Below are 25,332 nucleotides of genomic sequence, written 5' to 3'. Positions count from 1 at the left end.
GAACCATATTTTTTCAACCGTGGCAACTTGAAGATGGGTGAGCTTCAAGAATTCTCCAGCCAGTTATGTTATGCTGGCTGGGGAATTCCAGGAGTTGAAGTTCACCCATCTTCAAGTTGCTAACTTTGAAAAAAAAAAACCTGCTGTAAAATAAAATGTTAATTTGTAACTAAGTTCTAAATAATGCATTTAATGTTAAAGCGACATCCAGGTGATGTTTCATTCTGAACCCATTTCCTCCCCACAAGACCTTTTAAGCTAGCTTTTCTGGTTATAACCAGTGTGCTGCATTAGGTGGACTTTGGATCACCCAGCAAATCCATTTTTATCTGGTTATCTCCAAAACTGCATTTAATTTCCTGACCTTTAGATAGGGAGGAATGTCAGTTTGGTGTATAGGTAGCCCTCGACTTACAACCACAATTGAGGCAAGTCTGCCATTTCTGTCCTTAGCTTCTTTTGAGATGTTGGTAGGAAATCAGAGTGTTGGTCACTGGAAATTGAGTCACGATATGGCAGTTCTGATAACAGAAGGGATGGTTCATAGCAAAGTATATTCATATTAATGGAATATTTAAGGTAAGGAATGCCCTGTTTCCCTTTGCCCAGAGAAGCTGTCTTGCTCCGTTAGCTTCTTCTGCTATGTTTAATGGGTTGTTATTATTTTAATGGGCTGTTAGTAATCAAGAGGGAGGAGAATCCCTTAAGTGCTCTGTAGTTTTAGTCAGATCGCTTAGAGTAGATGTGGGCAGTCTGAAAGATGTATACACTCCTGTGCTTATAACTGGCCCCATCCGTAAAACTTGTTTTTACTATCACTTGGACCCTGGTAATGTTTTTTTTTTCTAATGTGAACTGTAGCACCCTTTTTATTTGCTTTCTTGAATTTCCATTTAAGCATCATGTTTCTATCCTCTAGTCCTCAAGTCCTACCCAGTGCACAAAAGCAGTCCTTGTCCAAAGAAAAAGAGCAATGAGCAGTAAATTGTGGCTCATTTTTGATTTTGGGAAAATAAAATTACAAAGGCTAATTCTTTCCCTATTATCTTCGAGAAATCCCACAGTGAGGAGGGCACTTTGTTCTCCTTCAAACTGACGGGAAGGGATCTAAGAAGCTACCGATCTGTCAGCTTGACAGCAATGCCTGAGAAGGTTTTGGACCAGATATAAAGACATTTAGACAGGTGTGATCATATTGGAAACAGTATAGACTTCACAAGTTTTGCCAGATTAATTTTATCAACTGTTTAACTAAGTGGATGTTGTAGGAGTTTTCTGTATTTCTGTATGCCTTTGAATTTAGTTTTGACTCTTGATAGCTGCCCAGGCAAGTCCCTGCAATTTTCTTGGTGAGGCTTTTTTGAAGCATTTGCCATTGCCTGCTTCTTAAGTGCTGAGAGAGAATAACTGGCCCAATGTTACCCAGATGGCTTTAGGCCTAAAGCAGGGAATAGAACTCATCTCCCAGTTTCTATCCCAGGGCCTTAACCACTACACCAAACTTGCCCTTAATGTAGATCTAATAATCTTGATTTATGCAAGAGTGTATCCCCATAATTCTTTTATTAACAAACTAGTTGAGTGTGGGCACAAGGGCATGGCCTTGTCTATAACTTATTAAGGTATCAAGTAGGATGCCACAAGGATCCCTCCTGAATTCTCTATCCTTCAGCTCAGTCCTTTTCTTAATAGTTTGGTTGAAGATGTTGAAGGAAGCTTGCCCTATTTATATAAGATATAAATTTGAGTTAGAAATTTATTATTCAAATTATATAAATTTGAGTCAAAACCATAAAAAATTTAAAAAATATTTATTGGTTAGAAGAACTAGCTGAAAATAACAGTATAAAAGAAGCACAAAGTTTTTCATTGAGGAAATAAAATTGCACAAGTACAGAATGGGAAATGTCTTATGAAAACAATCTTGGAATAGTAATATATTTCAAACTCAATGAGACGTGTATTATGGCTACAAAAATGGCAAATGCAGTTATAGGTTATAACAACAGAAATATTGTACCCAGTCATGATAAATAATAGTAACTATCTCATAAGAGCTATGATGAGAAAGTAAATAAATTGGGAATAGAATTGGAATTGGGGAGAGGATATATATTTCAAAAAAACTGAACAGATTTCAAACAGGAAAAAAAACAAGGCTTTTTCTCTCTTTATTCTGAATGCCAGATTCAGTACAATAAATTTAAGTTCTATGAAGGCAGATTGCATTGCATATTAGTAATTTATTTCTCTAACAGAGCAATTTGCAAGTGGAATTAATTCCTGAGGGGGTGGATGTGTTCAAATAAAGGCAAAAGAGTCACTGGGAATGTTTTAATTGGGATTCCTATGTTGAGCGGTGTTCTCAATGCCTAAAGGCATATTCTAAGTTCTGAAATCTTAAATCTCAGGGAGAAATGCCCCTCCAAAATAAGGTTAGCCTAAGAAGGAAGGAAAGATTATTTAATACTGGAGCAGTTGGAGCAAAGTCTAGCATATTAGTAGGAGAAGGAAGGTTAATCAGTTTTAGGTTAAGAGAAGTGAAAGTGAATTGAAGGATTATAGACTAAGAGGAGACTATAATTAGTGCCATTTATTTTCTAAATGAAGGAAAAACACCATAGAAATTGGGAAAACATGGAGTAAACACTTACACAGGGCAGAACTGTGAGTTTGCAAATAAACCAAATTGAAACCGAAGGACTGTTTTTAACAACAGTAATAGGAACTTTTTATCAATTACTACCAAAGCTGAGAGGTTTATACTACAGGTTTCAGGAAGAAACTTTGGCCTCTGATCAGCATGTGGCAGAATATTTATAAATTTTAGTTTTATCCTTCACTCACAGAATTCAGAACGGTTTTTCTTGCCTTTTCTCGATTGGGTTAATAGTGATTGAATTCATGCATGATTTATTTTTTGGATAAACTTCTGTTTACAAATTATGTAAATTGGATTTTCAGATCACATTATAAGCCAAAACCAAATAGCATTTCACTATAATGCAATGTGCAGATTAAGGTAGTAACTTGTCCCAGTGAATCCCATGGCTGAACGAAGATTTCAACCTAGATCTTAAAGTCAACACATCTTCCCACTTCTAAGAAAGCAATTGCTAATCAGAAACATATCAAGCCTCAGAGTAATATTTCTCAATCTCAGCAAATTTAAGATGTCTGGACTTCTAGAATTCCCTTAGCCAGGGACAGCCAGCCACATATCATAAAGGTTTAGAAATACTGCCTTAGGGAACAAAGAAGCTTGGACTTCAAAAACCTGAATGGGAAAAAAGATGATTGTAGGTAAAGAACAGATTCCTGTGCTCCTATATGATTTGGAATACTAGAGTTAATTTATTGTAACCAGTTGGAGATTTGATCCAAGGAGCCTGGATTCATACTCCAGCAATCTTATTTCCTTAATTATAGTTGCATTGAGTATGAGAAGACACCATTTCATCCTATTAAGTCTCATGAGACATGGTTAGCCAAATATTATCATACGAGATTCAAAAAGCATCTGGAATTGAATTCACAGATATTTGCACTTTCAACGACTACGTGCATTACATTAACTTTAGGAGCTATCCTGGTGCTGGGGTTTAGTAGTTGCAGGAAGGAAAATGTCTGATGAGTTCCAATAGGATGAAACTGGTCACATGGCACCTCCTGGTGGTCAGTGCTGAAAATACAGTAGCAGGTTAGAATACACATTAGAAAATAGAGAAGCCATGTAAACTTCCACATAGGGAGGTCTGACATAATGTAATATCTGTATCTCTCTGATCTGAGATTTTAAGGAAAGGAGGTCTGAATATATTATTTTGATAGCTCTTGAATGATGGGTTGTCAGTCTTTCTTGGTTTTACCTCCCTTTGAGGTGATAAAACTATATGTGATTCAATAGCAGATTTAAGCCTTATTTCAACATTATAAATATAACCTCTGTAAATACAACCTTACTATAACCTTACATTCTGTTCCTATGCCAGTGTTGCTTCAATTATATTAGCATTCTGAAGTCATTCTAGCATTCTGCAGCCATTCATACATTCAGTGTAAATGCATCTCATGGGAAAGAACAAGATTACTGGTATTATGCAGCCCCTGAGCTGTATATGTAGGGGGATAAGGATAATAAACGCAACTGAAATATCAATTTTATTTCTAGTCTACTTAAAAACCTCAAGATCTTTATAAGCCATGGGTGGGGAAAAACAAGAAAGAGAGTTTTATACTTTTCAGGACTGCTGAAATTGAGACAAATGAGAATGTTGAGAATTACTAAAACAGAATTTCCTAAAAAGGCCAGCACTTTCTCAAACATTAACTTCATCCAGATACCTCACTGTTTGCTAGCAGATTTCTTGAATAATAGCAATCCCCAGCCAAGGCATAAATTGTCTCTTAAATTAGGAGAAAAGAGTTCCAATTAATCCAAAGACAAAGGCCTTGTATATTAGGGATGTGTGATTTTTTTCTGAAGCCAAGATTTGTAATTGGTCTTTAGATGAAATGCCTGGAATACACTCCAAAAACTAAGGAGACTAATTTGATTTTATATAATTAAGTTAGTTAAATGAGGTCATAGGCTTACTCCCCATGGATTTAATAATCTCTTTCTATGAATAATTACTTTAAAGTGGGAACTTTCAGAGCACTTTCTGGAAATGCAGGCAAATCAGGGGTCATAGACAACATGCTTTTATAATGTAGCATCCCAGGAAGGCTCTGTTACTGAACTCTAGAGCTGGCCCTGTCATTTGACAAAGTGTGGCAGCTACTTTGCACAACTGATTTGGGTTATAGTAAAGGGATAGAAGAGTATTAAAGGGCTATTTAAAAGATTGTTGATTATATATATATATATATATATATATATATATATATATATATATATATATATATATATATATATATATATATATATATATATATATATATATATATATATATATATATATATATATATATATATATATATATATATATATATATATATATATATATATATATATATATATATATATATATATATATATATATATATATAGTCACAGTCTTGGGTCAAGTAGCAAACAGGTGCTGTGCAGTTGAAAATTAACTAGTCTGGCATGACTGCAGGCGCAGACAACCCGATGCTTTCAAAATGTTGGGAGTTGCCATTCCCTCCATTCTTTCCAATAGCATTGCTTCATGACTTGATCCAAAGCACCTTTTTCTGTACTAACCTTACCTACTTGCCTACTTCTGCTTTACTGAAACTTTATGCTTAGATGCCCTGCTCTTCATTTTGAGAAAGTGGTTATCCTTTAAACTTACAGATCTCATTTTTCAGCTGTCACTTTTCAGTCTTTCTCCTCCCTACCCACTTCTTGTTCATTCTTTACTTGTGACTCTTTGAAACCTGGTTAGTGACAGTTGGACTGAAGTAGTTAATTGTGGCAAAATCTACCGATGATATAGATTCTGAGTTTTAATACCCTCGTCATCATGGCTTTAAAGCTTTGATTCAAAAGTGCTTGCAGAACACCGTGATGGTTGTAAAATAACTTGCACCAATTTTTTGTTTCCTAAACTTTCTATGGCCACAGTATCTGTAATCACCACTTGCACTCTGCACATCTGACTCATGCTCCCTTTTATTTTGTTTTTTGTTTTTTTCTGATCCCTTTACTTGGGTGGTCAGGTCTCATTATTTAAAACAGACTTTAAAGTGTTCCCAAAATTGTGTTAAAGAGTATAATTAATTTTTTCTGGGGCAGAGATTATAAATATGGGTCTGACGGATTTGGGATCCTTGAATAACCTCTGTTCTATTACCTAGACCCGTGATGTCGAACATATGACACATGTGACACAGGTGGCATGCGGAGCCATTTATTACAGCACGTGCGGTGGTGACCTGTCAGCTGACTTCGGCCTTCATTTTCAGCCGTTTTCTTCCCTCCGGAGGTTTCCCTGAAGTCTCCGGAGGGTGAAAAACAACTCAACACGCAACTCGGAAGTTTAGGAAAGGACTCCTGGTTTATGCATTGGGCTGTTTTTCTCCCTCCAGATGCTTCATGGAAGCCTCCTGAAGCCTCCAGAGGGGGGAAAACGGTCGTACGAGCAATCCGGAAGTTTGGGGATGGACTTCCGGTTTGCCCATAGGGTCATTTTTCGCCCTCCCGAGGCATTAAGGAAGCCTCCTGAAGGCTCTGGAGGGCATTGGGGGTGAGGGAGAGACTGTTTTCGCCCTCTCCAGGCTCCTAGAAAGCCTCTGGAGCCTGGGGAGGGCGGAAAACGAGTCCACCATGTGCCAAAAGCGTGGGGGTCGCATGCATAGAATTATGGGTATGGGCAGGCCCGTGCATAACCCCCCTGCACTCCCCCCGCTTTTGGCACATGATGGGAAAAAGGTTAGCCATCACTGCCCTAGACTCTATTGTTATAATTGTATAATTAATTATTAAGTCTGGGTTTGCCCCAACTTCTTTCTTAGTATTGAAATACCTGGAAAGGCAACTCAGTGAAATGACTACCAGTGGAATGAGAAATTCCTTGCTATTTTTTAATTTTTGATTTTCATGTAATGTTACTTTTATATATGAAAAGGAGTATAAAACTCAGGTATACCATTTCACCCATACCTTGTTAGTAACCCATATATAGAATGAGGAATGCAATACTTTCTAAACTATTAAAATTTTGAAAAGGTATCAAATATTCAGATTCCAAGAGTACAAGTTCCCAGCTAGCAAACCACTGATGATTTTACCTAGTTTGGTAATGAAATGTCTACAAGAAAGCACTGAGGACCCCATGTCAAACTTAAACTAAGAAAAATATATACTTTATGGCATAAACTTAATTCTGAAAGATTTGACTGACAATTAAAGCTCTTGAGTATACAATGAGATGGAAACTTTCCACAAGTAATGTTCCAAAACATTTTATGCAACAGACTTTTAGTAAGAAAAGAGAGAGCCAGTTTGGTGTGGTGATTAACATGCTGGATAGAAACCAGGAGAGAGTGAGTTCTAGTTCCATTAGCTGGGTGACTTTGGGTCAGTCACTCTCTCTTAACCCAATTTAGTTTATGGAGTTGTAGTTGTGAGAAAATAGGAGATGGAAAGAGAATTATGTGTGTGCGCTGTCAGAAAGGAAGGAAAGAGACAAGTGGTATAAATTACTAGTGATAACATTTTTTAAAAAATCCCAAATATTCAATTTAAGAGAGGATCATATGTTAACAAACTTTTGAGAACAGGTTTAGATGTTTGAATGTTTTAACTCTCTGACTATTTCTGCTGTGTTCTGCTACAGCTCCTCCTTCCCACAGCTTGGTAACATTTATACCTCAACAATTCCCTTTGCATTAGTTAGACATATTTAAACTGGAAAACTACAGTACAAATAAGGACTGTAGTTCTTTGTTTCTCAAGATGATGAGAAGGCTTTCAGATACCTCCTCCCACTATTTTTCTTCTGACAAAGATTCTTCAAAGGAAGTCTTTGTGCCAAATTGAGATTTGCTCTGTACTTATTGTGCCTCATAGCAGTATCTTGCATGATAGGTTGAGGCCGTGTTTTACTCCTGATCTCTGATTTTATGTAAAGATATAAAAGTACCTTTTCTGGAAACACGGAGGGTAAAGCCTTTAACTCTAAACCGTAGTAGTATTTTCTTGATAATTAATTCCAGGGAAGTTACTATATACATGAACTTTGATTTTTGTTAGCTAATGTTGCAACAATGGCACAGACTTTTTTCTGCCAAATCTCTGGAAATGTTCAACGGTGGTTATATTTTTATAGCAGATGTTTGAACGTTGCCTTTAGAAGGGTAAGCAAAGTTGTTGATTGTATTATTTTACATAAACTATTCTGGTTGCCTAACGTGGACTGGATACATTTGCATTAATTACTTTGATACCCAACATCAGAGAAGAAACAGATTTAATTGATTTATGTTTTAATGCAAAGAGTGTTTCAGGTACCATAATAATAATTTACCCTTAAAAAAATACTCCTCCAACAGTGACCTATATTCCTTTCCATATATGTTTCTTTTTAATAAAAATAATTGCATTCTCCTATTCTTTGCTGTGCTAGTGATCTTCTACAGCTAAGTCTTAAAAGGTAGATCATTCTGTCAATTCTACATTTTGAAAGTTTTCATTTATTTTATTATTCAACTATTCCTAAGAAGTGTATATTTATATACAGCTGCCTCTAATATATACATTTTAGTTACGTAATTTCTACATGCAATCATTGCCTATTTTGTCATTCTGGAATGTAAGTTTCTATGCATGTATCTTTTCCAAAGAGATGCTTTTTTTATAACTGCATACTCCTTTTTCTATAATTGAACATGGATATGTATTATGGCGAATTACATACCCCTGAATACTATGCCAGGTTCTATTCTAGCAAATCATAACATTTACTTGAAAATAAAATCTGTGACGGATTTTTAAATCCTCTCTGTTTTATAGGAGTTGGGCATGGGAAAATAGACATTTTAAAAATAAATTGTGGTTGGAATTAAGCTATTTCTATAAACAGTTTGCCGCTATGGTGATTTATCCATCTTTCAAATAAACCAGACAATGAATATGGGATTTAAGAAAACACAGATGTAGAATGTTGGGTGACAGTGTTTGAAACTCTTTTCAAATGTTCCTGACTATATCTAAGAGAAAACCCTGTTTTGGCCTGGGGGACAGGCTCTGTATATCCAGGGATATTTAAGAATTACAGTACCTAGAGCAGTGATGGCGAACCTTTTTTGGCTCGCGTGCCACAAGTGGGGGGAGCGCATGAGGGTCGAGTGCGGGCGTGCCGCCCCCATAATGCAACGCGTGACCCCCCAGTGCGCATGCGCGCACAACGCGCGACCCCCCTTTTTACATGTTTTTTTTGCCCTCCACAGGCTCCAGGGGCTTTATAGGAGCCTGGGGAGGGTGAAAAGAGCCTCCCCCGATCCCCCGGAGGCCTTCCGGAGGCTTCAGGGACTGTCCAGAGGCTTCCCTGAAGCCTTCGGAGTGCTTAAAACCACCCTCCGAGCAACCCGGAAGTCACTTCCGGTTTGCTCGGAGGGTGGTTTTAAGCGTTTGAAGGCTTCAGGGACGGTCCCTGAAGCCTCCGGGGGGGCGGAGGAGGCTCTTTTCGCCCTCCCCAGGCTCCTATAAAGCCTCTGGAGCCCAGGGAAGGCGAAAAATAGCTTTTAAAAAGGTGAACTCAGCTGGCCAGCGCGCGCATGTGCGCTGGCCAGCTGACAGGGCAGCGCCTCGCGTGCCCTGACAAATGGCTCCGCGTGCCACTTGTGGCACGCGTGCCATAGGTTCGCCATCACGGACCTAGAGCTACCATGCTTTTTGATATCTCTAGCCTTTCTAGTTTTCCTAGGTCAATTCATATGAAAAACCATCAGCCTGTAGGACTTGTCGAAATCTCCAAAGCTGAGTGGCAGATTGAATTTCCCACGTGAATCATATTTTATGACCTACTAAGATCACTCTTTCCCAGTAACTACCTTTCTGTGTTACACTGACTTATTTTTACCATTCAATTCAAGAGAGCCAAAACATTATTTTCTACAACTGATTGTAGTAATGAAAAGAAACAAAAATCCTAGGATATCTTGAAAAATGCTAGTATATCTCAGAAGGAGCTAGTGTCTCATATCCATTGAGAAACCTGGTAGCTTAAGTGATTTTAACCAGATGCCTTTTAATGGACAATTACAATGTCTTTTTTTCTGTCAAATGGAGCATTTGGCTCCCCTTTCACGCAACCTTTAACATGCATCGCCTAAAATCAGGACACTTTTGATATTAGTAGTAAGTGTTTTTTTTTTTAAATATTTCCTCTAACTTACTTTCAGAGAAAAATTAACTGCTATTCCCATCTGGATTCTATTTCCCATTATTGCTTGTTCTATCTTTTCTTTTCTCCTGTAGGGGGAAATATATTTAATTATTAATGTAAGATTAAACCTTTTTCTTTATTAGCTTTATGTTTACCTGCTTACATGAAAACATTTTTGAATTTAGTGCATTTGATTTAATAGATAGGTTTAGATGCCACTGTAAACTAACATTAAGATTGTATCAGCAAATACCATCTTGAAGGTATAGCTGTGCAAATAAATGCAAACATTGAAATCCAATTCAGATTTGCAAATTTAAAAATCCATATTCAGAACATGGGCTCCTCCAGTCATAAATACATACAGGCCCCTTCGAACTATCTGTATGTATTAGTAGCAAATATCAGCCTAATTACGTCAACAATAAGCCACAAGAAATTGGCCCTTCAAATAAAGACATTAGGGCATATCCCTGTTAAGGAGCTTGAATTTCCTTCTTATGGACACCATGGCTTCATAGCTTTCCTGTATTGTTGTACAGAACTGAACTAATATTATTTCCAGAATTCATAGATGAATGGAGGTTGGCTAGGGAACTGAAATCTCAATGCATAGAGGGTGCCATGTTGGAAAATGCTGTTGTTTTTTTTTACTGTAGGCTACTTGGGATTCAGCATTTATAATAGTTTATTGCTCTACTACCACTAGACCCATCATGAGTAAGCATATTGATGGAAACATATTGAGCACACATACCGTAGTACTATATAGCTTCTTTCTGCCTCAAATAATAGACGTAGATTAATTAGATTAAGGTGTAGTTGCCCTAGTAAGTATAAAGAAGCATGGAAGATAATTTAATTTTGAAAAAACCCCAAGAACTGAATTCGTTTGATGCTCATTTTATAAATGTTCTTGTTCCTTAAGCACTTCTCTGTGACTGAGCTTACTGGCATTATTATAAGTTGTCTAAAAAAAATGGGATGTGTAGAGGGGAAGAAGAACTATCTCAGAGGAAAGATTAGGTTGTGTTTTTCTGGGGAACATATAGGGTTTTAGGGCATGAACTGAGCATTCTTATGAACTGGTTACCAGAACAGTTACACCTGTCATATTGCTTAATCATTCTGAGAAAAATTAAAGGTAGGAGAGTTTTTAAAAAACCAGTTAAGTCTTTGTCAGATAATTTTAATGTATTTGTAACTCGACAAAGCCAGTGAAAACATGGCAGCTTCATTCACAATTGTTAAAAGCCATACGGAAAACATATTGTGCTGAACAGTAATCTGTGGTCCTGTTATGTTAGTCTGAATTCCAAGGAAAAGAACCAAGAATCTGATCTGGATACTATTAAGAAATTCTAGTGTCTGCTTTTTTGACCGCAGTCCAGATCTTGGAAATGCTTTTGATTTTCCTTTCTATACACATAAATCAGCTTCCCAATATATCTCATTCCTCTAATTCGTGTTGTTTTATCTCAAGAGGCACTGTTTCCTGGGCCAGAATAATGTTTTTTACCTCTGTTTTTTCATGTATATTTTGCTCATGGATATCGGTGGACATTCACAAACACAGCCTTTGTTATTAAACTGTACACTTTGCTTGTCATTCATAAGTAATGTGTGAATAATGCTGACATAAAAACATTGGAACCTTGTCACCAAATTATAAGAGCTGAGTAAATAAAGACTAGTCTACTCTTTTTCATGAGTAAAAAAGGCAGTAATCAGTTTTGCAGTTGATGATGCAAAGTAATGAGTTGTGTCAGGAAAATGACTAGCTGTCACAGCCACTTTTGTTATGTAGAAAAGAGTTTTGAGAGGACTAGTAATAACAAACAGTACAGAATTTTTAAAAGTAATAATATAGAGGAGGATTTGGCATGAATTTCTCGTTTTCCCTTCCAAACTGTGAAACTCCACTTTGTCCCTTCTTTTTCTCACCTCACTTTTCTTTTGACTTTCTGTGTTTCTGTCATATTTGTTAAACATTATTTGAGTTAAGAGCAACTAGAGGGAAAGGAATGTTCCACTGGTGGCTTTGATTGGGAAACTGTTCTTTATTGTCATTGGCTAAACAAAAAACGTCATGCAAAAATTAGGTTTGCCTGTATGCACAAACACACATACACAAACACACACATACACACAAAATGTTATCACTCTTGCCAGCGTTAGCATTGGAACAGAGGCCAGTGGATGTCATGGATGCCTGTTCTATCTCAAGCATCAACGAAACAATTATGTTTATGATAACCCTCCTAAAAAATACCGATCGGCAACAACGGGGAATTGAGAATTAGAAAAGCCAAGATTTGGAAAAAGTGTTGTATAACTTAATGTGTATTTGTCGTATTAATATTTATTTAAAATATACATCTATTACCAGTTGGATAAGGCAGGCTCTTAAATTTATGGTCTTCAAGCTCTTTTGCATTTCAAATTTCAGGTTCTGATTATTTAGTGTTTTGTTTGATTTTTATTCTGCTATTGTGTTTTATACCATTTTTGGCTTTTCTTTCACTCAAAAATACATATTTTGATGCCTCACCCTACCATAATTGACCAAGCATGATCATAATATCTAACAAGCAAACGTAAGCCAGTTTTTGGTTCAAGATTTTACTACTGCATTCTCTTTATCAAATATTCCCACGGTTGGTTTCTTTATAAAAGTTCCAGAAATAAATTAAAGAAAACTAGTGTACTTGGCCATTAAACTTGCATAGTATCATGCCAAGCAGTACTAAAAGTACTGCTCAACACAGCAAGATTCGTTTGACTTGGAGAGGGGAGAATGCAGTTGCAAGTAGAACAGCAGATTTCCCTAACATATTTTGTGTAGCTGTGCACTTTGAAAGTATTTTGAAGGTACACCATGAAGAAATTAGGATATTTAGACCTAAAAAAAGGATTGAGAGGAAATGGGAAAGCACTCTTTAAATATCTGAAAGAATGTCACAGAGAAAAGATTAAAGCCTATAGTTTGTCTTTTCAGAATTCAGAACAAGGAAGAAAAAGAGTTATTGTTACAGGAAGATCGATGCTATAAATCTACTTACTATTAAACATGTAATAGTAAGAGCAATGCAACAGGGGAAGGAATAAGTAGTTAAAGATGGAATCACAATCACTGGTTGTGTTAAAGTGGGACTCCACAGCCAGATGCTTTACTTTTCATTCATACGTTGAACAGGGATTGGACTTAATGCCAAAATGGTTCCTTCAGATTCTGTGGTTCTATTTTACATGTTACTTAATCCTTCTTAAAACTTACTTCATTTTTATTGATGATTTTTCTATGATACATATGCTATTGTCATCTCACAATCTCTATTGTTTCGCTACAGTGTTTCTCTAAGTTTGTTCAAATTGGGTAGGGGTCTAGTCACTTCCATATTTCATCTTTTATTCATTTATTTATTTATTTTCAAGATTTATAGACCGCCCCCTCTCCCCGAAGGGACTCGGGGCGGTGTACAGGCATTTCATTAAAAACCAGATACAAAAGATGAATACCCTTAAATACCCTTAAAAGCGAATTAAACCTAAATTCAGCTGTACAGAATAATTTAAAATGATGGCAAGGAGCCATGCTTTATCTTTATCTTTATTTTATTAATGTAACACATCTCAAACAAGCAAGTAGTTTTTCGTTTAATTGTAGCTGCCAAATCCTAGGAAAGTCTTTTAAACGCAAGGAAATGCGGACAAAATGAGACCACTAAGAAAAAAAAAGAAAATTTCCCAAAGAAAAGTCCAAAGTTACAAAAATGCAAAAATTAAAATAAAATAAAATGTTAAAAACTCTAAAGGGAGCAAAAAACAAACAAACTCAGAGCAATCCAGTAGCAGAAGAGAGGAAAAATATAGCTTGCTGAATCAAAGAATTGGAGTGAAAGAATAATATAAGTCCAGGGTTTTTGTAGCCTAATGCCAGATGTATTTCCTTGTTTGTTTTAACAAGCATTTATTTCATGTTAAAAGCAGAGCATGAAGACATGATCCCTATGTCAAACAAGAGCTAAATAAATGATTGTAGCATAAGGTTTTGACCATCAGAAGGCAATGACTTCAGCAATCAGTCTATATACTGTGTAATCCGCTGTCAGTTTGATATGCTACAAAAATTATACAAATCACAAAAGGAAAAAGTTTTTTTCCATCTTCTTTATAACTACTGTCACAATATTTAAAATTTTATTTCAATACAATTTAAACTTTTATTTCATATCTGTGTGTGTGTGTGTGTGTGTGTCTGTGTGTGTGTGTGTATTTTCGTAGATTTTCACGGGTGTAGGTATGCTGGTCTTGTTGTATTCGGGACTTTTCCCATGTAAGATTGAGATTGTATTGGCAACGTTTTGGCCAAAACAACAGTCTGAGGATGGCGAGTGAGACCTCGCCAAAACGTTGCCAAGACAATCTCAATCTTACACGGGAAAAGACCTGAATTCAACAAGACCAGTATATGTATGTGTGTGTGTGTGTGTGTGTGTGTATGTATGTATGTATGTATGTATGTATGTATGTATGTATGTATGTGTGTATATGTCTGTCTATCTATCTATCTATCTATCTATCTATCTATCTATCTATCTATCTATCTATCTATCTATCTATCTCTATATCTATCTATCTATCTATCTATCTATCTATCTATCTATCTATCTATATTTATATACATACATACACACACAGTATATATATATATATATATACATATATGCTGAGTATATAATACAACTGCCTAATATGTAATACAGCCCTGGTTCGAATCCCAGTAAGGGTATGGCTAGCTGATGAGAGCTAAATAGCTTGAAATAGATCTATACTAGTCTCCCTTTATTTATTTATCAGCACAAATACAACATATATATATGTTGTATACAACACATATATAGAGCAACAGATCCCAATTTTTAAAAAAGCTTGTTTTTCAGATAAGCAAATTCTCTTCAGATGTTTAGGGACTTTGATTTTAAGTTTATATAAACATTTGGTTACTATTTTGTCTGAAAACTCAGAATCACCCAACAATATCATCCACATACATATTGGTATTTCCTAGCCTTCCATCATGATAATACATCTAACTATGCATCTTCTTGCTCACAGGTGTTTGTGTTCTGCCATGGCCTGATGCAGCTGTGTCAACTCCTCTACAGTGCTTACTTTAAGAGTAGCTTGACTACCATCGAGAAGCGCTTTGGCCTCTCCAGTTTGTCCTCTGGCTTTATCTCCAGTTTACATGAGGTAATTGCATCAGCTGAATTGTTTCTGGGTGAAGCTGTGGTAGGGTTACTCTAGCTCAGTGATTCCCAAACGTTTTCAGTCCACCGCCCCCTTGGTGCTACAAACTGATCCTCAGTGCCCCTCACCCAGAGGTGGAATTCAATTTTTTTTACTACTGGTTCTGTGGGCGTGGCTTGCTGGGCGTGGTTGGGGGGGTCATGTGACTGGGCGGTTTGCACGAGTTTGACGGAAGGAAGATAGTAACAGTAAAATTCAAAACTGTAACAATTAATTGCACATTTATTCAAAATCCAATTTAAAAACTTTTTAAAGATTTGACCCAGAGTACCTTGGTTAGCACTGTTCTATGGTTACAAGTCTGCCCTTCATTTTTGGAAGACCCTCCTGGTTGAAAATCATGCAGTTTCATTTCTTCTTCCTTCCCTGCATTTCAGGCTGATATTTACTCTACTCACCTGCCTTTCACTTGCAACAGAGAACAGAAACAACAATTTAACCAAAACTATGGCACTCAAGAAGAAGAAATGGGTCCATCGCTATTATTATGAGCTTCAGTTGAAGTATGGCAGTTGGCCTAATATGTTATAAGACCTTGTCATCCAAATACTTTTTGAACAATACTTGATGATTGTTTAAAAGATTGGGTTTTCTGAAATCATCATTTCATAATTAGGTCGCCTGTCAGAAAGTTTGAGCCAAACCAAACCAGGCACAAGAGAAACAAGTCCCTTCCCCCGGCACCACCCACCTCCTCCATAAAGCTAGGCCGGCCTGGCTTTGACTCACCCGCTGACTCTGCCGCCCGGTCCCCCATTTGGCACCTTCACGAAGAAAGGGACAGGAGGTGGCTGAAGCAGAATACTTCTGCGATCCCGCATAATCTGGCTTAGTTTTGGTTTAACGAGATATTTTCTCTGAGCCTGCCCATAACTGGGGGCAGGGGCTTCTGCACGCAGATTCCGTATGAGCCCCCTCCCAGTGACCAATGGAGAGAAATTCCCTTCACAGTGCAAGAGAGGCCAGGAAAAGGGGAGGCACTGGATCTTGGGGAGACAAAGCCCTCTCCTCCGCTCTTCCTTTACTCTTCATCCATTTCAAACAAAATTCAGTGGGCTCTTCTTCCTCGCATCCCACTGTCATTGTACATGGCACTAAGGCAACCACGGAGCAAAAAACTGGAGCCAAGGAGAATTTTGAGCGGGTGATAGCAGGGCTATAGCAGCCCTTGCACCTTGCCTAACTCCTCTGGATGACGGAGCAAAGCGCTGCTCTGCTCACTCTGTCCCATCAGAAACCTGCTTCTTCCAGGCAACTGTAGTGGAGGGCCTGGGCGCAAAGATTACAGGCGTGGAATGGAAGAATCCCCACTGATGGCAGGTGGGATAGCATTTTGCAACAGGACCGATATGCAGAACAAGGAGGTGCCTCTTGCATCCGTCGGTGGCCGCCATTCCCGAACGTTCTCGCTCACTCCAAAAAGGCGCTGCCACCAGCTGTAGAGGGCTTGGAGTCATCACATGGACACTATGCTAATTGAGGCAGGTGACTCATAGGTTGGTGGAGGGGGTGAATGTGCTCGGCTGAGCTTGCCGCAGCAACCCTCCCACACCTGTGCGCTTAGAAAGGTCTTTTGCGCCTCCAGATTGCAGAGGCGGGGAAAGCCGATTCGAGCAGTAGTCTCAATCCTCTGTGCGCTTCCTGGGAAGTAAGCCACGTTGAATTTAGTGGGACTTATTTCCTGAAGAAAGACCCTGGAGATCGGCTCTTGTCTTCGATTGAGAAAGAAAAAGGCGTGGATGTGTCAGGAGAGGGGGGGCGGGCTTCTCCAATTGAGTAACTTTTACGATTTATGGAAAGGAAGAGCAAAGAAAGAAAAAACTTTCTCGTGTTTGGGAAGATCTCGAAATCTTCCTGGTGAAAGAGAATTGGAGGTTTACTTTTAGGCTTGCAAATACACACATAGAGAGAGACACACAAACATAATTTCCTTTTCATTGTTCATTGTTCTAGCCTTGCTTAACTTTGCAAAAACAGTGAAATTTAAAATGCACACATAACCTGATGATTTATTAGGCAGTGAATTCTGCTTACAGGATCCTTATGTCCTTTTCACTTTCATACTCCATCGGAATTTCACCCCTGCCGGAAGTGCTCAGCTGACTGGCGGCCAACAGAGCCCCAGGCAGAATTGGCCCCTGCGAGGAGGCCACCTACAGCACTCCTCTGCCACCTCCCTCGCTTCTTAGCGCCCCCCCCTACCACCTCCCTTGCCTCTTAGTGCCCTCCTAAGTCATCCCCCCCCAGAGGGTGGTACCGCCCACTTTGGGAACCACTGCTCTAGCTGAACTTCCCAAAATTGATGGAAATGTGGTTGTACTAGTATCTACTGAATTACGTTAGATTAATAGGCTACATGTAGGCTATACATTTTTTTCACACAGATTAATCTGAGAATATAAAAATAAGGCATAGTGAGTATGATGTGGATTGTCTATGATACCATGTTTTATGGCATCTAAATTACAAATATGTGTTTAGTATTACAAACATTGCCTATATGCATCTACTGTATTTTTTGGAGTATAAGACGCACCGGAGTATAAGATGCACCAAGGTTTTGAAGTGGCAAATTTTTTAAAAAAGTTTTTGCACTCTGCAAACCTCCCCAAAATGGCCTGCTTTTCAAGAAAACGGACCCAAGTTTTTTTCAAAAAAGGGCATGAATAGCCCTTAAGAAGCTTGTAGAGTGCTCCTGGGAGGATGGGGCCAAAAACAAGCAAAAAACGGTCCATTTCTCGCAAAAATGGGCCTGTTTTTTGCCAAAAAGGGGGGCATGGATAGCCTTAAGGAAGCTTATAGAGTGTTCCTGGGGGCTTGTGGGGGGGGGAATTGAGCAAAAAAACGATCTGTTTTTTGCTCATTTCTGCCCTCCCCTGCCCCCAGGAGCTCTCTGAAAGCCTCCTACAAGCTATGCGAGGCCATTTTGGTGAAGGGGGCAGGGTTTCAGGAGGCAAAAAATGCTGTATTCAGTGTATAAGACAGACCCAGATTTTCAGCCTCTTTTTTGAGGGAAAAGGGTGCATCTTATACTCGGAAAAATACGGTACATGTGCACTGGGAAGCATATGGAGTGGAGTATAGGCTCTCCACTCCAGGAAATGCATCCAGAACAGCGGCCTAATTTCTATGTCAGTGAATTATTGTATATTGTAGCATCATCGAGCCACCTATAGCATGAGATTGGTATGGAAATGGTTGGATGTCTGTGGCAACTTTAAGATGTGTGGACTTCAATTCCCAGAATTCCACAGCCAGCCTGAAGTAAAGCCCACGCATTCTAAAGATGCTGAGTTTAAAAATAAGGATCTGGAATATGCTATAAGTTACTAATATGGAAATGATCTTAGAATGGAGGAATCAGCAGCATTGAGGCATTGCCTCTACATGGATGTATTCAGAGATGTGTTTTTCCTGGAATATTTCTTATTGTAACCTCCAAACAGATCTGGTCCATTTAAAAAATTGGACTTTTGCTGATTTTTCTTATACCAAGTTTAGTTCCATTGTGTGATTTTCAAAGAGATAATTTGCCGATGGAAAGCATCTTGAACCCTTTACAGAATTTCTTTCCACATTTGGGTAGGTTGGAAACAATAAAAAGGAGAGCAGAATCACTGATTAGAAATTAAGATAAGAGTGTTGTATAATTCCATAAGAGAAAAAGAATTGCCAAATCTCATATTAACTGTGAACATAAAAGCAGCTAAATTTTTTATCAGCACCTCTCATTAGATATTATAATAGGAAAAATACCCATTTAAATAAGGAACCATTACACTTGGAAATAAATGCAACAAAATATATTTTAATAGCTTGCACAACCACTACAATAATTCCTTGCCAAAGGAATGCAGAAAAGCTCTGAAATTTTACAGGTTATATACACTCTGAAAAGATACCTAAGAACAACAAAAGGCAATGTAAATAACAGCATTTCCTGTACAGGCATAAGCAGGGGTGAAATTCAGTAGGTTCTGACAGGTTTCTGGAGAACCAGTAGCTGAAATTTTGAGTAATTCAGAGAACCAGCAAATACCACCTCCGGCTGGCCCCAGAGTCAGGTGGGAATGGAGATTTTGTAGTATCATTCCCCTGGAGTGGGGTGGGAATGGAGATTTTACACTATCTTTCTCCTGCCACGCCCACCAAGCCACGCCCACAGAACCAGTAGTTAAAAAAATTGAATTTCACCACTGCTGATAAGAACATGAGGTGATCTTACTATGGGCTGATTAGGCACTTTAAAATTACACTACTGTTACTACTGCAGCATCTTATAACATTTTTATTGTACGCATATATTGACTCCTTTCACACCAAGGAAAAGACTACAATTTAGTTTTTAACTATCTGTCTCCTGCTCCTCCAGGGTCATCAAACAGTTTCAGTTTGCCTGCTCCTTCAGCTGTAGAATTCAGAATCCCTCAGGGATCATGTTTATAAGGATACAAATATTATTTGTTTCCCATAATATGTTTCCCGTTCCATTATCCAGACTATTTTAGAATCAACCAGTCATTCTGATATTCATCTTCTTCATTAACCTCCTCCAGATATTAAGGGTGTGCCTTCCAGATACTTCAGATTACAGTTTCCATAATTCCTTCAGTCGATCATGATGGTTTGAGCTATGGGAATTAAAGTTTAAGAGGGCTGTAGGTTACTGGCTTTTGTTTCTGATAATTACAATAATAACCATGCATTTCTTTCTGATTGCTCAGTCACACATGATGGGCAAAATACCAGAGTTAGAATCCTTGAACTTCTTCTCAACTTGTTTCTTTTTAACCTATTTTATTCAAGATTCCAAATTGTTGCTTCTAGAGATGTTTCTGTTTCCCAGATTTGGGTAGGTTGGAAAGAAAAATTCTCTTTTGAGGAACAGATTTAAGGACTTTTTCTCTGGACTTTAAAAAGTGGCAATAAATCTCTCCTAAGATGCAAAGTGAGGGCAAACATTGTGTATACTTTTCATTGTGGTGAATATTAAAATATTTCTACCAACTCACCATAGTGTTAGGTTTGTTGTTCAGGATTGTTTTAGGGTACCCTTCCCTAACTCTGACTCTCCAGATGCATTGAGATATAAAAAAAATCCAATCAGAGTTTATATTGGCCATACTGATCAAACATTCTGGGAAGTCAATTTCAGTGTGTCTGGGCGCCCATGGGTCAGCCGAGACTGTTTTTTAAAAACATCATTCCCAAAGCTATTGTATAAAGGTTGTTCCTGTATAGAGGTTTATAGCTGAAAGTTTAATTTTGGAAAGGGCAGAGTATGTACCTCAGTGTCAGAGGACATGATTTTCCTGAAGAAGGTCTAAAGTTCAATTTCTAGCATCTCAAGATAAATGTTAGAGAGTCACTAGTGGTCAGCTTGATGTGATGTTGTTGGTATGTTAGGTATGTCTGAGTACACATTGATTTTTAGACATCTCTACAAATTTCAGTCCCATGTCATTTGCTTTTCTAAGGGAATAGATGTTTTCTGTGAGGATCATTTGAAAATCCTGAAACTGGACATATATTGTAGTGCAAACCAAATACTGTATATGTAGAAGCGGATTCCATTAAGACCAGCTGATACATGTAAATATTGGATTCACACATATTGTGTGTTGTTTGGATTGGTCATATGACCCCACTGTGATTTATTCCGTAAACTCTAAAATATGTAGAAATTCAACAAAATGCCTGCAGATGCAGTTCTAAAAATCAGTAGAAATGTTTTGCAACTAATATGTTACAAACATCAAAACTTTTTGTCTCAAGTTGAACAGCCTCCAGATGTGTGGACTACAATTCCTAGAATTTTCAGCAAAGGCCATTCTGGCAAGAAATTTTAGGAGCTGGTCCACATATCTGGAGGACACTCAGGAAAGCTGTTCCAACAGAACTCCAAGCACATTGCCTCATTTACGGTAGGAAACACAGAAACTTCTTAAATATTTTTTATATTAAAAAGATGTGGTCTTACTCTTGAGGGTCACCATAATGTCTGCTTTGTGATGTTCTTCCCTGAAAATTTCTTCATGGTCACATTTATTCTAGCCCACAAACAGCCCTCATTAATGTCCTGCCAAGTACATATGTTTTTGCTTGGAACTATTTTTCATGCTTTTTCTACAAGCTCCCCTGCCTGATGACTGGGATCGTAGGTTTTCTCAGTTATGTTTAAAAATGATTCCAAAAGCTGGGCCAAAAAAATTGATTCTAAGGTACAGATGGAATAATAGAAAAATATGTGGATGAAAGGATTGAAATTTACATTAAGTTATAACCTTAAATATATTTTTAATAAAAACTATTAGTATATGTCAACAGAGATTGTCCATAATATATAAAGACACTTCAAATTTATGTTGGAAATGTGAACAACAAGAAAGGACATTTTATCATCTGTGATGGATATGTCCAAAGGTAGAAAATTCTGGATTCAAATACATTAATTAACTAAGAGAATTTAAAAGGTAATATGAAATTGAAGTCATATGTTTTTCATTTAGGATTGATGGACAAACAGTTGGAAAAAGTTCATGGAATTTGTTTTTATATATGATAACTGCTGCAAGAGTATTATATGTACAAATATGGAATGATTTGGCACTCCCCAAAAATGGAGAAATGATTGCCTTAGATGATAGAACCAGCTGAGGTGGATAAATTGACTTCTTTGATCAGAGAAATGATAAGATCTACATTAATTGCTAACTGAAGCCCCTTATAGACTTTTTGCTTGGAACAGAAAATAATGAATTTATGATTTATGCTTTGAGGATTAAATAGATTATAGAAAGAACAGCATTATGCTGTAGTAATAGAAGAAGACGTAAACCCGTAATAGTACTTATATCTGCTATAAAGATCAGAAGCTAATTCTTTGCATCTTTTTAATTTTGTTTCTTTTTTTAACTTGTCTCTTTTTTGCATTTTTTTTCTCTTTGATTACTACTTTTCTCTTTTTCACTTTATATTAATTTGTATTCGTATTAAAAAAACCTTTGATAAAATTGTATATTGAAGAAATGATTCCATCAACTGTAAAACCAAGAAAGGATGACAGTGTGTATGTATATTAATGGGGTGGGTGAATTCACAGTTAGAGAATCTGTTCTAGTTCTATCTAAGACAGAAAACAAGCAAATGAAAGAGGAATAAAAGAGATCCAGATGATCCTTCTCCTCCTTATCATGTATCCTCCTTTGGAACTCTCCTAACACATCTGTATATTTTTGTCTCTCCACAGATTGGCAATGTCATCCTCATCATCTTTGTGAGCTACTTTGGTAGTCGAGTTCATCGACCTCGGATCATTGGTCTGGGAGGTCTGCTGTTGGCACTAGGGGCCTTCCTTTTGACTCTTCCTCATTTCCTTTCTGGCCGATATGAATATTCTTCAGCACAAATCAGTATGTAACTTTCTTGAACTCTTTTCTTCTCCAAGTCCTTTGTAGATATTTTAAAGTTTAGTTGAGTTCCCTACCTTTTTTTTTTGCTTTCTTTGTTCTTGTTAAATCCTGTATGGTACTATATGATTCTCCCTAGCAGGTAAGTTTGGAAGGTTAGTTGCATGTTATAGTAACTTGGCCTTTGGCCATCTTAACTTCCAACATTCCCTGCAGGGCTATGTGCAGTCTCTGTGTAATGACTTGTCTACTCTGAGCATGCCAAGCTGGATCAGGACCAATTGAATCTGAGGCAGTGCAAGTTTTGGGTGCCATTGATAATAGTTCTATGTATTGAATTTCTGCTTTGAAAATATCGGGATTCTTTGATGTTAGCAAAATGAGTTGAAACTGTATGCAGATAGAGAAATAATGGTAATCAGGACATTGATGCATAGTTCATGCTTTTTTGTCGTCAAAGCCTTATAAAAAGAGAATGTTCAGTGTATATATGATACAACATTTTATCTGTATTAAGGAAAATCATCAACAGGAAAAACAAAACAAAGAAAAAAGGGAAAGGAACAGAATACATATACATACATATATAGCAATATACTCATCTATGTTATTTATCTTTTTTTAAACTTAATGCTATAATTGATCTTATATAAGCTTTACATTGAGATGAAGACTGAAGTGAAAATTCAAAAGATGAAATTTGATATGATTATATAAAAAATTAAAAGCAAAAAATTAAAAAGCCAAAAATATGTCTAAGAAAACAATTATTATTGCCCTCTCTTTGGTTCTTTTTCTCCTCTACTTTAACTTCGGTATAATGCAGTATGTTTTAAACTTCCGTATTATTGCTCATTTCTATTTAGACCTAAAAGGAAATTATTGATTTATACATTAATTTGTTATATAGTCAGCTTGGCTTCCGGTATTTCCCACATTTCCTTTTAATATCAGACAGAAACAAAGAGCCTGATGTACTCTACTTGAAAAGAGTTCCACATCTGGTTGGCAGGATCAATTGTTTCTGGTGACATCAGCTGGGTTTGATTGTTTGGTTGCCAAGATTTGGATTCAAATTCTGAATTTCTAAACAGTATGCTATTCATCAAAAAGCAACATAGGATGATGGATAAGATAATTCATTTAGGAAGCATTGACAAGTACATTTGGCTTCTCCTGAACCTTCTAATCATACATATAATCATGTAATAGTACCTTTTATGCGGTCATGATATTTATCTATAAAATATTCAGCAAGGAATATGCAGGAAAACATTATTCTCATTTGTTCCTGGAAGAGGAAATCTGGATATTCACAGTTACCGACAAGCACAAATATAACATCTTACAGCATTTTCTCTTGTACTAGACAAGATTTTTGTTATAACTGTCATTTTACAGAGCCATCTTTATGCACAAACCATGATGGAATAAAATTACTGGGAAGTGCCTTTATAGAAAATGCTATGATCTTGAAAATGCTTATGAATTGGTAAGAAAGATCTTGGCAGAAGATTCAGCAAAAATGTTATTACTTAGATTGTGGATTTTTATTTACTATGGCTCTGCAAATCTTTCAAAAGATTGCCTCAGAACACATGAAAGCATGTATGAAGTATCTCTTTTCAAATCATTAAAGAAGCTTAGTCTTTTTCTAAACCTGCACAATTGCTTTGAAAGCGGCTCCTTGCCGCCGCCACCACACTCTCTTCCCCTCCCCCCCCTCTCTTGCACACGAGCTTCACATTATTCTCAGTAAAATGAAGTGGCCATTTCATATTAAGCTAAGAAAACCAAAGAAAATTGTGCATTCTATTATTTCAGTAGAATCTACATGACACTTAAATGGAATACAGCAGTGGTGAAATTCAATTTTTTTACTACCGGTTCTGTGCGCGTGGCTTGGTGGGTGTGGTGTGGCTTGGTGGGCATTGTTTGGTGGGTGTGGCAGGGGAAGGATACTGCAAAATCTCCATTCCCACCCACTCTGGGGCCAGCCAGAGATGGCATTTGACGGTTCTCTGAACTACTCAAAATTTCCACTACCAGTTCTCCAGAACCTGTTAGAACCTGCTGGATTTCACTCCTGGAGTACAATAATAAAAAATTGGCAAGTTGTATGAAGAACTTCGGTGAGCTCTGCTCCACTGCAGGCAATAGTTCCAAAATGTTACTGTATTGTGCATTATGAACTATCATTATTCAAAATCGGGGGGCAAAAAAATTCATCCAAGTGATCATGCCTAACAATCTTTAGAAATACAAATTAATGATGAAGAGGTTCTGAAGATCTTGGGGAAGATGTAATCAGTTCTCTGGAGAAAAAGTCATTATGTAAAGTTCATTTGTTAATAGTAAAGACAATAAAGACCTCTAATCTTTCGGGGAATTTCTGGATATTTCTGGGAGTTGAAACTGGGCTTTTTTAGTTATGTTTTATTAGAGATATTCAGGCTAAACGATCTTGTAGATCATACCTCATTAATAAATAGAATATATTCTTAGGTATATTAAGGCATTTTAAAACATAGTTTTCTTCATCATGGAATGTATTCATTTTTTAAAGTTTGCCTACAGTATACTTTTCTAAGTAGGGATGTCTGCTGTTTCTAATTAACAATTTTTAGTTACCATTTAAATACCATCTGTAGATTCATTTCAATTACACGTGTATATCTAAAACTTATTTACCTCAATTGTATGTGTGTGAGGGCAGTAAACCATTTTTCTTTTCCAGAAAGATCCTTTCTGA

At 37.2% G+C, this 25,332-nt stretch overlaps 1 protein-coding gene across 1 annotated transcript in view; it reads left to right on the top strand.

The window, feature by feature from the left end:
- SLCO2A1 (solute carrier organic anion transporter family member 2A1) overlaps positions 1–25,332 on the top strand; it is a 64,007-nt gene that overhangs the window by 11,967 nt on the left and 26,708 nt on the right. The window contains exons 2-3 of the mRNA XM_081954262.1: positions 14,977–15,114; positions 22,421–22,583. Of these exons, the coding sequence (XP_081810388.1) occupies positions 14,977–15,114; positions 22,421–22,583 (301 nt within the window). The remainder of the gene's footprint in view (positions 1–14,976; positions 15,115–22,420; positions 22,584–25,332) is intronic.

Source organism: Natrix helvetica (genome assembly GCF_964273705.1).
Source record: "Natrix helvetica genome assembly, chromosome: 5".
Lineage (NCBI taxonomy): Eukaryota > Metazoa > Chordata > Lepidosauria > Squamata > Natricidae > Natrix > Natrix helvetica.
The sequence above is the reverse complement of the archived record's forward strand: the minus strand, read 5'-3'. Positions and strand labels throughout refer to the sequence as shown.